This window comes from Cryptomeria japonica, chromosome 6 (assembly GCF_030272615.1).
Source record: "Cryptomeria japonica chromosome 6, Sugi_1.0, whole genome shotgun sequence".
NCBI lineage: Eukaryota > Viridiplantae > Streptophyta > Pinopsida > Cupressales > Cupressaceae > Cryptomeria > Cryptomeria japonica.
In genome coordinates this window covers 154,203,779-154,220,459 of record NC_081410.1, presented here as the reverse complement: position 1 = coordinate 154,220,459, position 16,681 = coordinate 154,203,779, and the positions used below count along the sequence as shown (strand labels likewise).

The window sequence follows — 16,681 nt, the reverse complement described above, 5'->3', positions numbered from 1 at the left end:
ACTGAATCAGGCATTGAAGATGCTATTATAAAGCAGTACAGGATATTGGATTTGTATAATCCTTATTGTAAGTCAGTGAGACTTCCCATTGAGCAATGAGCTCTAGGCAGTTGGCCTTCCTGCATGTGCAGGCACCTATTGTAAGTAATATTCTCTTATTGGCCAGTGAGTGAATATTGTGGGTCACAAATCCCACCGAGGTTTTTCCCACACCGGGTTTCCTCGTTAAAATCTTGTGTTATGGTGTGCTTTTCATGTGGATGTTTTTGATTTTGTTTATTGTATTATTTCTTGCATACCGGTACACTGTTATATTATGTTCTGCATGTTTTAAGTTAAGAAATTCCATTCACCGGTCAGATACTGATTCACCCCCCCCTCTCAGTATCTGTGGAATCCCTAACAGTCTTCAATCAGTCACATCAGCAAGATATAATATTATTGCTGGCTGGGTCTCTTTATTCATGTTTTCTTCTTGAAACTTCACCACACAAGTAACGTAGGATAAAACTTGCCTTTTATACTTGCTTGGGGAAATCGATTTGCCTTGGGATAATTAATTTGTCATTAAATAATAGTTTCCAGGCATTAAATAATTAACAAGGCAAAAATAATTAAATTTGGCACATTTTGCATTTAAAATCATTCACATTCATTAAAGTCTAGCCATTTGGGGAAAATCGATCCATGTTTGGACAACAATTTGCACTAAAATTCTTCATAACTCATCATAATTGGCACTTGGAGAAAATTGACCCCCATCAGGACACTTAAAATTCATTGTTTTCATCATTTTTTCCGAAAAAATTCTCTTTGGGGAAAAATGGTGGCCATTTGGATGCCCAATCCACACATTTTCGTCATTAAATTCCCTTTCGGGGAAATTCGATCTTCATCAGTACACATATTTGCACTTATTTCCATTAAATTTGCTCATGAACTGACTTGGGGAAAAACGACCCCCATTAGGATAATCAATTTCATCCGCATAAACTTCATAAATCATTCCTGGGGAAATTCGACCTTCATTAGGAAAATTTCCAGCACTTAGACAAAATTTGGGCCCCCTGGTGTAAAAACGTGGTCCATTAGGACAATTATCAGGATACTTGGGGAAAAACGTCCCCCATCAAGAAAACGAGTGGGGAAAATCATGGGTCATCGGAAATTTGTTCAAAAAACTTAGGGAAAAATACCCTTCATCAGGATAATTGACTTCTAGACCTCAATTTAATGTTTTCCATCAGGAATTTGACGATTTTCACACTTAAAAGCATTTGGACTTGTCAAATTTCATCATTATGCATTGGGATAGTCAAATTTATCTGAATTTGAGCGAGAAAATTAGGATTCCATTAGAATAAAATACAACTTTGACTTGATTAACCTACTAGGAGTGAAAAGACAACTCCTTAAGGACCTCTTGACGCTTAGGCACAAAAATATCACCGACTTAGACTCATTTAAACACATTGATGCTCAAAATCCAAACTTAGACAAAATTAGGATCATCAACAATTTAACATTTTTAGACACTTGATCCTACTCGAAACTCAAAACCCTAATAGAACCTTAGGCATGATCACTTCAAAACTTGAGACTAAGGCATTGAAAAGCTCAAAATTTGCCACTTGACCGCCAAAACCCTAAACTAAAACGACACAGAAAGCAGGAAAGAGGGGGTCCCTGTTTGCAATGGGGCGATGTGTGAAAAGGTCACAACAGTTACATACAAACATTTTTATGTCTCTAGCTTCAGCCATTGCCACCTTCACCCAATCTATTTTGCCAATGTCTTTCAAACCATTATTCAAAGCATCTACATAGCATGGTGTCCAAAAAATATGTTTGTAAGCGCTCTCAATATCAAACCAGCTAACTTACAAACATGAGCTGAATCTGTCACAAATTGCACAACATTATAAGATCCAACCTCATCTATGGCCTCCTTCAAAATGGCAAACTAGTAATCAACATCCTTATGTTTCCAAGAATAATCAATGGCTCTAAGAAAGTATGAACCAACTGGGCATGTAAGAATACTATTAATGAGTGGCCAATGTCGAATATTAGTCCACCCATCCATGACAATGGAACAACTAGCCTAATCCATGTTTGTCTCATCTCCTCCATCAACATGTTCACCTTTGAATATTGTTTGTCAAGGAGGGAAGTAGGCAATCTATGCTCTCTGGGGGAGTATGAGAGGGTCCAAATGCCATTGCATCTCTCAACATACCTTTGAAAATTAGACCTTGCCAAATGAAATGGAATAGCATGGGCATAAAAAAATTTGTCCATTGAATCATCAACTTGCATGCGTTTTTGCAATTTCATTAACTCTACCACTATATTTTTTTACATGTATATGAAGTGGCCTTCCTGTTCTCTCTATCACAACTTTCTCCAACTAATACATTGGAATAGTCATATTGATCAATAGATTGCAATGTTTTGGATAACCGTTTCTTATTGTGAGAAGTACCAGTGATTTTTCTTCACTCACTCCAACTAACCTTGCCATTTCAACCTGTTGTTCCAATGTTATATCTGCACGAACTTTGACTGCATGTCCACTCTTACCCAATAGATGGTTTCTAATTCTACTATAGCTCCCACGCTAATCAGTTTTGTAAATGTGACATAGCCAATGCCTGTTGCCCCTTGTATTTTTACCCTTATTGACAGTTAAGTTGGTGGCAAATTGAAGTGTGTTTTTTTTGGGGGTTGAAAGGGCCTTTTGCACATTTTTGAAGAGGGTGAAGAACATGCAAAATGATCTTGTGGAGTTCCAATAGAACTTGTCTTTGGATTTTCAGAATGAGGAGAAAGGTCTACTTTGTTTCATTTTCTTCTACTTTGTTTCATTTTCTTCACTGTCCTCATTTACATAGTCACTGACATTACTGCTCGTACTCATTTTGTGGTATAACAAACAAACAAAAACATGTTTTAAAAGTTTAAAATTATAACTAGTTACGATTTGTTAACCCAAGCTAGAAAAAACTAAAAAAGGGGGAAAAATAAGTATAACATACCTAGACACTGCTGTGTACTCTTTGACATTTCTTTACTATTGAGCTTCAATTCAGGTAGCCAGGCTTCAAGTTTCAATTGTTATTGAAGGCTTAAAGTTCAGGGCTTTAGTTTGTGATTGTCACAAGGGGAGGCATCCCCTTCACTCAAATCCCTTTCCTTGTTATTGGTAACGTTGAATAGTGAACACCAATGGTGTTTGGCTGTCCTTGAGAGTTCCCCCAACATCCCCGATTTTGGGGATGCATTCAAAGATGTTTACTAGAAAGGCCAAATCAAGGGGGACTGTAGGGGGATTTCCCCTAACACCCCACCGTCCCAGAAATACCTCAAGGGATGGGGACGGGGTTTGAGGAGTGGGGATGCATCCCCGTGTAACATAGGAGTATCCTATTCCTACCATATGTCCACTTGTTAAATAAAATGTTGTAGCCTTTCCTTTTCCAAATTTGTGTTTGTTCTTCTACTAGCTTATATGCATTTTGGACCTCATACTACAACAATAGGCCACTCAAGTCATGAAAGCTTGGGGCCTTCATCCTCTTACTTGCCATCGTCAACACACTAATCAGTTGCTTCTAATAAGGACTTGAAGCAATATCAAACAAAATGTTGTTGTAGTACCAAATTCTGGCACATGCTAATTTGGCCTTATGATGCAATTCTCTATACCACATAGTATCTTCTAATGAAGGTTGAACGCTAGAAGTGTTACATGGAAAAGAAGGAGAACTGTAGCTGCCTGCACCATCTAATCCTTGTATCCATGATCTATTGGATGATTAAGAGCCCTTCATATCCCCCTCAGTGTCTTAGTCTGTAGAACCAAAAAGTAGGGCTGGGGCTCCCAATCTCTTTACTGTCATATTTTTTTCTATTTTCTTTTGCTCAATTGCTGAAAAGAGAGCTTTCATCTCATTTTTAACTTCCAAATTTGTGTTTGTACATGACTATACATCTGAGTAGTGGAACTATGTAAGGTGATATTTCATAAATCTTATGCCTCTTCTCATATCCTTAGTGTAATAGTTGCAAATTACTATTGCTTTTTCTATACATTCTCTCCCATGTTTCCAACATGGGTGCTTAGGCATGCTGTTTCTCCTATTTGTAGTTGTGGATGCCATATTATTTTAAGGAAAATGGAAATAAAACCTTACAAAAAGGAATAAAAAGAAATAAAAAAATTAATAGCCTAGCAGCTTGGAGGCTAGAACTAAAAAAAAACGTTCATTACAAGTACGGCTTGTGACAGTCATGAAATTTATAGAAAAAAAATTTGTGAAATGTTTTGACAGTTGACACTAACAAATAATTTTCACCACATTGAAACATAAATTAAAAATCAAAACCATAGAAGCCTAGCACATACCAGATTCAGCAAAAGAATAGGCAGCCCCAAAAGTTGAAATGGAAAAATGCAGAGTTGCAGTTAGATTAGCAGAGTTTAGGGTAATATGCAGCTGCCAGCAGAAATAAACACCAGACCCATGTGATTTTGTAGTGATATGGAGGTCAGCAACCTCACAGAAGACCTAAACACTGTAAAATGCTGACCTGACTCATATCAGATCTACGATTCAGTAAAATTGTGTCTAGATGAACTTTGACCTTTTATTTGACTAGCTGAGTTTTTTCCTAAGTTTCAAGTTGGGCAATTTTCCTGCGAGTTGTGTGGTTTTTTGTGGAAAACATGTGAGTTTTCGTCAAAACTTGTGGCCGAGAATTAATTGTGAGCACTCGTTTAGGGTTTGGCTGTGTGAGTACTCACGAGTTCTGCAACATTAGGTGGGCTGCCAATCCTACCTTAATGCCTTATCACTCAAGCTCAATCCATTCAACAACATTTTATTTATGTACACAAGAAAATCTCACATAAGCAGTAGTACTGATAAAAATAAGTCAATAAAGGGGTCAGTTGGATATATATGGTCAAATTCCCAGAAAAATAAGAATATTGAATTTTTACTTCTTGTTAGCTCTGGTGTTCTGTGCTTTCATTTGCCATTTCTTGTTTATTAAGTATGATCTGCTATAGAATCTGGTGAAAATAGCTAAAAGTGGGATAATGGCAAGCTGTTATGATGCTAATTTTTAACAACCTACAAGTTGGTGATAGAGTTTAAAGCGTTCCTCTACTTTCTTTTTTTACTTTGAAGGGGATATTTGTGGAGCCCTTCAATTGTGAAAGGTTGAATGAAAATAGTGCCCTTTCATGAACTTGAAATCAGGAACTATCAGTTTTTTTTTCTCTAACACTAGGGGGCATTGCTTTATGGAAAATGCATGAACATATTACAATTTCGTTGTGTGCTTATGAAGATTGCAGGATGAAAATAAACAACACATGCTTTCTCTAATTTTGAACAGGTATTCAGATAATCTGGAAATAATTGACTTTCCTTTATATATTATTTTAAATTTAAATTTTCTGTTTTGGCCCTTTTGGGCATATGCGAGATTAGATTACAAAAAGCAAATCTTTATTTTGTCATTTATTTGAAAAGTTTAACTACTACTTCCACTTTAAGGATGATGGGTAAAATATTTGACATCAATTAATAATGATGCAGAATTTTTGTTTTACCTGAATTAGGGGTAAAATAGCCTTTCAAGGTTGCAAATTTATTCCTTGTCTAAGTTGGTAAATGTATCAAATGTGACAGTGGATCTGTTGGAAAGCAGGAATCCACTAGGGGTCAAAATAGGATCTCCTAGATGCATCTTCAGGCACTCCATGATTAAGCTGCTAGCAATTTGCAAGTTTAGATGTTCTTGGAAGTGTAGATTGAATCTCCAATGTTGATTCCATGTTGAAATATTCAGGTGCCATCAAAATTAGAATGAGAAGAAAGCATAAAATCCCAGAAGTATCATTATTATCCATAAAGCAGGAGCTAAGATCATAGTAGAGGAACTGAGACGTTTCATTGGTTAAAAAACTTAATTTTTTTTTATAATGGATAACAGCCCCTAAGGGGCACCAATGTTTCCAGGCTTCCTGATTTCCACTCTCTGCGTCTCCTTTATGAAAAATAAATTGAATGAGTGATTCAATAATCGAATAATCTATTCAACAATATACAAGCGTATATAAAGAGATTACAAGGACGACGTTCTAAATTAAAAACAATTCGTTTAAAGTGAACTACTAAAAAGCTAAACGCCAAATAAAGCTTAAAAGCTAATTAACTAAAAAAAAAAAGCTAAATGCTAAATAAAGCTTAAAAGCTAATTAACTAAAAAGCTAAATGACCATTAAACAAGGAACTAAATATAGGTGACCTAAATATAATTAAATATTCTAATACCCTCCCTTAATGGTCATTCTATCTACTAACTACCCTACAGAAGACACTGCAGATCTTTTGATCACAAATGAAAATAACACTCTGCCGCAGTGGAGACCCTCCCTGGATCTAAAAAGTGTTAATGACCAAGAATACCAGAATCCATCCAACTTGACGTTGGGTAACCAAACTGAAACCTGAAACCATGATTTTGAGGAAAATCGGCAAACCCTCAAAAACTGAAGGTACAAATCATCATTTTTATGGAAAAAATGGTAAAAAACCCTAAATTGATTTTTGAGGAAAAAATCGAACAAAACCCTGAAACTTTGCATGGCAAGACCCAAAACATCATGTGATAAGACACCAAACATCACGCGGTAAAACATCAGACATCACGTGGGAAAACACTAGACAACATCACGTGGTAAAATACCAGACATCACATGGTAAAACCTTGATTTTTGAGGAAAAAATCAAGCAAAACCCTCCCATGATTTTTTATGGTGAAAAATCAGAAAACCCACGCAAGCTTTGCAGATGACAGATAATAATTTTTAAGGAAAAAATTATAAACCCTGCGAACAATTTTTGAGGAAAAAAATGTGAAAACCCTGGGACCTGTAGGACGAGGTCTGGCCTAAATCAATCTGATCAAGGCAACGATATTCAGATATCGTGAACATGCATTGTTTCCAGGTGTTGTGGCAGTTGCTGAACTTCTGTCTGTGTTCCAATATGATGTTGGTCAAAGATGCCATCACGAAAATGGAGGTTGAATGAGGTCAACCTAGTGAAAGAGACAGAAGAATTTGATTCAAAAATCAAAATAGAAGTAGCTGCATAAAAAATCTGAAACCCTGGAGGAGAATTCTCTCACGAATTTCGAGGTTTGGAAGAAACCTAGGAATTAAAATTTTCTGCAAACTTTAAACAGCATAAACGGTGCCCAAAAGACACCAAAATTCCCGACGTCCACAGAATTAGCAGAAATTGCGGACTGTTTTTAAATTCCAAGGCAAATTCGCTGGCACAAAATTTGAGGCATGGAAAACGAGGCACCCAGAAAAATCTGAGACCAACCCAGAAAAGCTCTCAAAAAACCCACCAAGAATCTGAAATTAGAATGCAAATTCGACAGCTCAAAAATCGAGGCACAAAAAACGATGTACCCCAAAAAATCTAATGATGACCCAGTTGAGGTCTCGAAAAACCCACCAAGAATCTGCAACAAGAATAAAATTTTGACTTGAACTGAAGGGTCAAAACCCTAGTCGAAAATTGCAGAAACCCTAGGAAAATTTTCAATCTGCAAAAAAAACTCCAAGTTGCAGGCCCAAAAATCTCCAAAACCCTAAAAAAACATGAACTGCTGCCCAACACAAAGAAATTCGCCCACAAACAAGAAACCCTCGAAACCAGAGTTCCGTGACTCGCGGCGAGTTAGCGGGCCAGGTGACCCGACCCGGGCTCGGACGGGTTAGGGGGCGTGACTCGCCAAGTCCGAAGGTTGTGACCCGACCGGCATCACTTAAAAAAGTGCAGTCAAAAAAACAAAAAAAACATAACATTTTTTAATGATTTTTTTTGCCATTTCCCCGAGTCTTCACTGATGAGGACCTTGAGTGGGTTGACCAAGTAGACAGAGAGGCTGAGGCTGTGGCTATGGCAGAGGAGGAGGATAGAGCACGATCAGGTACAACACCTATGGCTACTCAGACTGGCACATCACAGGCAGAGACTATGGCTACTTAGTCATCCAGGACCTACCTTAGACACCTTTCTAGGAGGCAGATAGACGAGGCTGAGCCAGAGCCTGAGCCATAGACTTGTTTTTGTTTACACTTTACAGTTACATATATGTTTGGGAACATTTGAAGTCATGGATTTTATATACATTGGACAACATTTATAACTCTATATATCTATGTTTTCTAATTCCTTCAACTACAATTTACATTTCTACACGTGATGGATGTATGTTTATGCATGTGATCAAATTAGCTTCTATTTGATGATGTTATAGTGTCTTTAAGCTTAATTCAATAATGGGTGTATGAAACAATTTTTAAATCGTTAAAATCTCTAAATTTCAAGGGTTTTCTTATTTTGCCGAGTCGTTGCCGAGTCCGAGCCGAGTTAGAGTATGGGAACTTTGCTCGAAACCCTCAAAAAGCCTTCAAAAAAACAAAATCATTTTGTTATTAAAAAAAAACAATAAAAAAATCTGGAAAATATTCTAGAAAGAAGGCCATGAATTTTAATTAAAAAATTCGCCAAACTTTAAAGAATCCCATCGACCCACTCTGATACCATGAAAAAAAAATTGAATGAATGACTCAATAATTGGATAATCTATTCAACAATATACAAGCATATATAAAGAGATTACAAGGACGACGTTCTCAATTAAGAACAAGTCGTTTAAAGTGAACTACTAAAAAGCTAAACGCTGAATAAAGCTTAAAAGCTAATTAACTAAAAAGAAAAAGCTAAATGCTAAATAAAGCTTAAAAGCTAATTAACTAAAAAGCTAATTAACTAAAAAGCTAAATGACCATTAAACAAGGAACTAAATATAGGTGACGTAAAATATAATTAAATATTCTAATACTTTATACGATCTGTATATGCATTTGTACAGTTACATACTAGAAACTATTAAAGTACTTGTCTATTGCGAATCAATTAGAATTATTGTATTGATATTTAGATAATACTAGAAATCAATTATTTGAATTTCTAATTCTTGTAAATTTACATTGTTGCTTATTTTAAAAGCGTGAAGCATAGTTACACTAGATTCATAAGACTTCAGAGTTTTTCTTTGGCAGAAATTTGGTATTTAAAAAACTCTTTCATCAATTGGAAATGTGGTGTAAAATATTCATAAAAAATAGTCGTCTAAGAATCAAATAGATGATTTTCATTCAAATTTATATGATGCCAGTTGTAATGTCATCCTTTAGGTAGTTTTTTATATTCAAGTTCATTATTGTCTTTTACCCAGCTAATAAAGCATTTTCAGACATGATGTCGCAGTTGGAACTTGAAAAATCAAGTGCTTCTATAACCAGGCGGAGACCTGTTAGTGCAGTGTTTTGGATTCTGCTTCTGAACATTGGTATATATGTGGCAGATCATTGGATTCAGGTAAGATCAAATATGGTTCTGTGGTGGAGGAAATTTCTCAGTTGTGTCTTCGAAACTTGATATGATTTTTAGAAGTACTGGTATTCTTTCAGCATCTCGAATGCCAAGTGTTGTTTTTTGGAACAGTTTGAGCCAATCAAATTGCTTTATCTTTATCATGACTGGCCACGCTGGTACCAGTTCATCACATCAACATTTTGTCATATTAATTGGTAAGGATTTGATTTACTTTGTACTTGCTGGAGTCGCCTTTTGTCTTCTATTCTTCTAGTTTTTTTTTTGTTTGTTTTCAAGTCCAAGCAGTCAATATTCTGGAAATCTTTTGAGTTGCTTACCAAGATTAAAAGTACCATCGTTTGGAGGACCTTTTTAATCATGTTTGGAATATATTACTTCCAATAATATATGCTTTGATGTGTTTCAAACTTTTTTGCAGGAACCACCTTTCAAGCAACTTGTTTTTCTTGTATATTTTTGGTAAACCTTTACTTTTTCACCTTAGCTTTGCAATAAAATGGATCGATTGCATTATTCGCAGAGATTGTAGCTTCCCATATTTTACCCAAAGTCAGCAATTATAATATACTATTACGGATTACCTACAAGTTTAAGTTTTTAAATTTAAGCTATTTTTGCAGGCAAACTAGTTGAAGAGGAGGAAGGGGGTTTTGCACTTTGGCTTTCTTACTTGGTCACAGGAGCTGGAGCAAATATTGTTTCATGGCTAATCCTTCCCAGAACAATAGTTTCTGTTGGAGCATCGGGTGCTGTCTTTGGGCTATTTGCTATTAGTGTGCTTGTCAAGGTACGCTGTGTTGTCAGATAAATGTTGTAACCAAATCTTTCAGATGTGTTAATATTGTGAAGTTAAGTTTCAATGTGCAAATGATAAGTTTTCTGTCATAGAGCTTGATAAATCTTTATTGCACTGCAGATCAGTTGGGATTGGCGAAAGATTCTAGAAGTACTTGTTCTTGGACAGTTTGTTATTGAAAAGGTAATGACAATTGCAATGTTTTATTTTAACAGTTTAGGTGGTGGGTAGGATGACTCTAGCATATGACGTGTGAAAGAATTACCATAGACAAACTCCTGTTTCACCTCTACTACCATATTAATTTTTAAGTTGGTGATGCTTAATACTCAAATGTTTGCTCCAGCTTATTAAGTATGCCTGTTCATTGACCACAAGTGGCCATTCCAAGCTGTCACCACAGATCGCCAGACCCAATATGTGCTACTATGACTGGACGTGGTCTTGCTGACCTGGGGAACTCTTCAATTACAAAGAAGATAAGGGGGTCTACTTCTAGATAAAGATTTTTCCACCTATGAAGTGTAAAAGTCTAAGTGTCACCTCTGTGAGGGGTTGCCCTACTCAAAATCCAACGTTGAGATTATGCATAGGAGTCATGATGCCACTGGGATCAATAGTTGATCAAGGGTTGACCATGACATTATGATGAAGGGCTGGTTCGCAAACTGTTGTGTCTATCTCTATTCATTGAATTGTACATGTTTGATTGTATTTTTGTTCGTTATTATCCCCTGATTTTATCTATATTGAAGATATATTTATTAATTTCTGATTATTGTGGTTAATTGCTTGGTAAAGCAACATCGTTCTGCATGCCAAACAAAACAACGTAATCATAGAGCTGGGTCTTAGATGTGAAGCACCCTATGGAATTATATCCCATGGGTAAGTAAAGTCCATGGAGGTAGGAGATGGAGAAAGTATTAAGAAAGTATTTTAATGTATCAAGAGGCAAAAGGGAACATAAGCGCCCATAAAAGTTGTAAGATTTCTCAGAGATGGTAAAGGTTATTAGAGTCAGCCTTAAAATTTTTTACAGTATTGGAAAGAAAGAAAGAGATGACGTTGAATATCCACGGGTGAGCAAAGTAGGTTAATGAAACTCAAAAGTACAACCAGGAATAATAGTAAGGAGTCTAAATGAACTCCAAAGACTAAAAAGCAATTAAATAGTAAATGCCAAAAGCTAAAAGAAAACAACAAAAGATTCTAACTAATGGGTGAATCTAAAATATGGAAACACTAAACAAGCCAAAGAAGAGGACCCTAATTCACAAATAACCCTGTGGACTGTGGACAGAAGACCCTTTATGAAAAAGGATTCAGATGATGGAGATCAAGTCTAGAATCCAAATTAGATCCTTGTTTTTGTGTCATGCTCCTACCAAAGTAGGAGATCAAAGCCTTATTTAAGAATCAGATCGCAGCCTTTTTCCAGTCAAACTTAGGCTATTAAGTTAATGAAATAGCAGCAACTCAATTAAGGGAATCAATCAAGGTTTAAATGGATAACATTATCAACGATTACCAAACAAACAAATGAAGATTAATCAAGAGTTCGTTTGCATTGAGTTATTTTAGGTCAGCGATTAAAAAAAGAAGAGTTGTGACTCTTTAGAAAGGAAGCAATGTTGAAGGGGTATAATTCTTGAAAAATAATAGGTGTGTTCCCTTCTTATTTGAAGTTATAAATAGGGCAGGCCTATTCATTGAGAAGGCATCCATGAAGGATCAAGATGGAATGATCTAGACAATAAGGAAGAAAATAATTAAGGATCAGAACTAAGAACAGAAAAAAAATACTATAGCAGCAGATTAGTTCAAAGATAAATCTATGAATATAATAAAATTATAGGCATATTTTATATGTCCATGCTATAGCAATATTGGCAGCAATTAATGATCTTTGTAAGTAATCTAAATGTTCCTATTTATTATGTGATAAGGGATTTGTTTAATAATCTATTTTGTAGAGAAATGATTGTAAAATAGGAAAGTGGATCAACCTTTTGAGTTCACGAGAGCTGAAGACTCGAAATACATGTTGACGTGATGTTTTGTGACCACACCAACACCGAATAAAGTTTTCCAACAGTCACTTTCTCCTCTCTTGACCTAAATCAGATGTATGCTAAGATTGCAGGAAGATCATACATTGACTCCAAGGTTCCAATTGCATACTAGTGACTTTACTATGGATATAGACTCGTTTGACTTTGATGTTTGCTAGTAATCCAAGGGGACTTACGTTTGGATCATTCTTTCACTTCTTTGCTGTGGCTGGAACTTCATCATCGGATATAGCAATTCTTTGATGCTTCTACTTCGAATGAATTGAACTGGAATGGACTAAAATTAAAGGGGAAAAGGTTTAGGAAGATTGTAGGATTTTGCCAAGATCAAGGGCACAATGAAAAGCATAAAAGAGACAATAGAATGACAAGAACAAACTGTATTCTCATCAATATGCAAAAATGATCAACTGGATTAACCAATACAATGAATATAGGCCTGCTTATATAGGCAAGGCCATATGGATGTATGAGCACACAAATATGACATGTGGCTCAATGAGAAACAAGGGTAGGTAGGAGAAATAATATAATATTCCACAAGAGGTGGATGACCCACCGAATGTGGAGTGTAACAACAAAATAAGACCACAAAAGGTGGAATTTCTCCTACAAGCTCTATCCCTATGTGCACACTTCCCTAAGTGTCTCAAATCCAAACTACGAAGAGATGCATTATCCTAAGTTAACTTAAGTAAGTGTAATAATATCCAAAATGAATATTTATTTACACCAACACCCCCCCTTAAGTGCAACTTAGGGGAATGAAGACTCAAGTCAACAATGCAAGATGGGTCTCGGCTATGAGGCCATGATAGGTACCCATGTACAATATGCAAATGCAAGCAAAACTATGCAATGCAATCTCTCACAAACGGAGAAAGGGAGAAAACCCAGTGGGAAAAAACTCCACCCCCAAAGAGAGATGAATGTACAAAAGACGCTCAAAGAAGAAGGACAAAACCTCAAAGAGGAAAAAGTCCCCCCCATAAGAGAGGAAGGAGAAGTCAGCTGACCCCCCCTAATGACACATCCCGCACCCCCAAGAGAGCTCGCAACTGCTGGAACTTACTCTAGGTGAAAGGTTTGGTGAATATGTCAGCAACCTGCTTTGCTGTAGGACAATACTGCAAATCAATGACCTGCTCCTAGATGAGCTCTTGGATATAGTGCATATGAATCTCAATGTGTTTGGTCCGCTGGTGCTGGACCGGGTTCTTCGAGATTGCAATAGCACTTTGATTGTCGCAATGTAGAACTGTTGGCCGTGGAGTGGTGAATCCAAACTCTGTGAGAATCTGTTGGAGCCAAATGGTCTCAGTCGTTGTGTTAACAGCGCCTCGATACTCAGCCTCAGTCGAAGAGAGAGCAATAGCATGTTGCTTCTTGCTCTGCCAACAAATGGGGCCCGAACCAAGGTGAAAACTGTAACCAGAGGTAGACTTACGATCACCAAGATCGCCAGCCCAATCGAAGTCTGTGTAACCAAGCAAGCGAAGTCCTGTGCCTGCTGCATAGTGAATCCCATAGTGATGTGTACCTTGGATGTAATGAAGGATGCGTTTGGCGGCTTTCCAATGAAGCTCATGTGGTTCCTGCATGAAGCGGGAAACCATGCCAACTGCAAATGAAATATCAGGGCGTGTATGAGTCAAGTAGATGAGACTACCCACAAGTTGACGATACAAAATGGCATCAACTGGTGGAGAAGAACACTGAGCCTCAAGCTTGACTCCTGAAAGAAAGGGAGTCGGGGCAGGCTTACAATCAGCCATATGAAAGCGTGCAAGTAGATCAAGAGCATACTTGGGCTACGATAGAGTAATCCTAGAAGGTGACTGTGAAATCTCTATCCCGAGAAAGTAGTGCAAAAGACCCAAGTCAATCATAGCAAATCTGTCATGCAAAGCAGATTTGACCCTGCTAATGATGGATGAAGTACTCCCTGTAATGATCAAGTCATCAACATAGAGCACAAGTATCAAGTGAGAGTCATCCTGTTGCAAAATGTAGACATTCGGATCGGAATGACACCTGGTGAACCCTGCGGAGAGAAGAAAGGAATCCATCTTGGCGTACCAAGCCCTGGGGGCCTGCTTAAGGCCATAGAGAGATTTCCTTAGTCTGCAAACCAAGGAAGTATCCTGGATGAAACCCTGTGGCTGCTCCATATAAATCTCCTCATCAAGATCACCATGAAGAAAAGCACTCTTCACATCCATCTGATGTACAACCCAACCATGAGCTGCAGCAATAGCAAGTGTCAAACGAATGGAGTTCATCTTGGCTACGAGTGCAAAGGTCTCAGTATGATCAACACCCGCAACTTGCGAGAAACCTTTCGCAACAAGTCGAGCCTTATACTTATCCACACTACCATCCGCTGCAAACTTGGTCCGATAGATCCACTTACATCGAACCATCTTTCTCCCCTTAGGGAGATGGACTAGATCCCATGTGTTGTTCCTCATCAAGGAACTATACTCTTCCTCCATAGCTTGGTCCCACTCAGGAACCCCTGATGCTTCCCTAAATGTCTGTGGATCGGAAGCGGTAGCAATGAATGCATGTGGAAGATCCTGATGTTGTGATCGAGTTCTCCGTGTATCTGAAGGATCCCCAACAAGAGAACCCACAGACTCAAGTGTCTGTCGAGCCCAACGAGGTCTAGGTGGAGGTGGAGAACGAGGCTCCTCAACTGCAAGTGGACCCTGCGGAGGTGTTACCCTGCGAGTCGGAGTTGAAGGAGTCTCATCATCTGAATCACTAACATCACTATCCACAATGGAGGAAGGTGGAGGAGGTAGAGAGGCTAAGCTAGGAGAGCTTTCCTCAAAGTGAACACTCCTCTCAATGAACACCTCATGTGTCTCTGGATCCATCAATCTGTATGCCTTAACACCCTCAGGATATCCAACAAATATGCAAGGCCGACTCTGTGGTTCCAATGCCTTGCGTTTCTGCGGAGGTATGTGAGCCCATGCTGGACACCCAAAGACTCTGAAATGTCTCACAATTGGTTTCCTACCAGCCCAAGCCTCAAAAGGAGTAATACCTTGCAAAGCTTTGTGAGGAACCCGATTCTGGATGTGTGTGGCACAATTGATAGCCTCTGCCCAAAAGGCGGGATCAAGAGAACGTGCATGTATCATACAGCTAGCCATTTCTTTGAGAGTTCTATTCTTGCGTTTTGCAACCCCGTTCTGCTGTGGAGTGTATGCTACAGAATGCTGAAGATCAATCCCCTCAAATGTACAAAAATCCTCAAGTCTTTTGTTCACATATTCCCTTCCATTATCTGTGCGAAGAATCTTGACCACTTTCCCTGATTGCTTCTCCACACGAGTCTCGAAGTTCTGAAATCTGTCAAATACTTCACTCTTATGAATGAGAAAGTAGACCCAAGTGAAGCGAGAGTAGTCATCAATGAAGGTAAGAACATAGCGGGCCTTACTAAATGAAGGTGCTGGAAATGGACCTGCTACATCGTTGTGAACAAGTTGAAGAACTTCCAAAGCTCTTCAAGTTTTCCCTTTATCAAACTTATCTTTGGGATGCTTGCCCATGGAACAACCTGAACATACACCCTCTGAAAAACTGATTCGAGGTAGACCTGTGACCATGTCTTTAGTGCTGAGCTGCTGAAGATAGCGGTAGTTGAGGTGACCAAACCGCTCATGCCATAGCTTACTTTCTGAATTTGAATGAGTAAGCAAGGCCCTAGAAGGCGAACTTGGCACAAAGTGGGAGAATGAATAAAGCCTTGAGTTATCATTGACTTGTCCCACTGCTACCAAGGCATCATCATCAAGTTCCTTTACCACAACTGAATCTGGTGTAAACTCAACCTTTTTCCCATTCCCATAGTGAGTGATTTGGTAGATGGAGAGAAGGTTGGTAGACAAGTTAGGAACATAGAGAACATTCTCAAATGTTCCATCATCCATGTCAACTGAACCTTTCCCTTCAACCTCTACTTGTGTATCATCACCTATGTAAATGTGAGGTACCTTAGATGGCTCCAATGAAGAAAACTGCTCCTTTGTAGAACCCATGTGATATGAGGCACCCGAGTCAAGTATCCATTGCTATGAAGAACCTGTTGTAGCCACAAATGCTTGCCCTTTTCCCTTAGACTGTGAGGAAGAGGAAGGAGATGAATCCTTCTTTGTGTAGGCGGATGGCAAGTTGATGTTGTTTTTCTTAAGAAGATTGGTTAACTCATCAACTTGCTTTGCGTGGCATCGATGCTCATCATGACCATACTTCTTGCAATATGCACAAGTTGGTTTATCCTTCTTAGGTGGTGTCCC

General features: G+C 38.0%; 1 protein-coding gene across 1 annotated transcript in view; it reads left to right on the top strand.

The window, feature by feature from the left end:
* LOC131035126 (uncharacterized) overlaps positions 1–16,681 on the top strand; it is a 72,788-nt gene that overhangs the window by 30,343 nt on the left and 25,764 nt on the right. Inside the window, exons 2-6 of the mRNA XM_059207263.1 lie at positions 9,355–9,479; positions 9,606–9,691; positions 9,916–9,956; positions 10,118–10,284; positions 10,414–10,476. Coding sequence (XP_059063246.1) covers positions 9,355–9,479; positions 9,606–9,691; positions 9,916–9,956; positions 10,118–10,284; positions 10,414–10,476 — 482 coding nt within the window. The remainder of the gene's footprint in view (positions 1–9,354; positions 9,480–9,605; positions 9,692–9,915; positions 9,957–10,117; positions 10,285–10,413; positions 10,477–16,681) is intronic.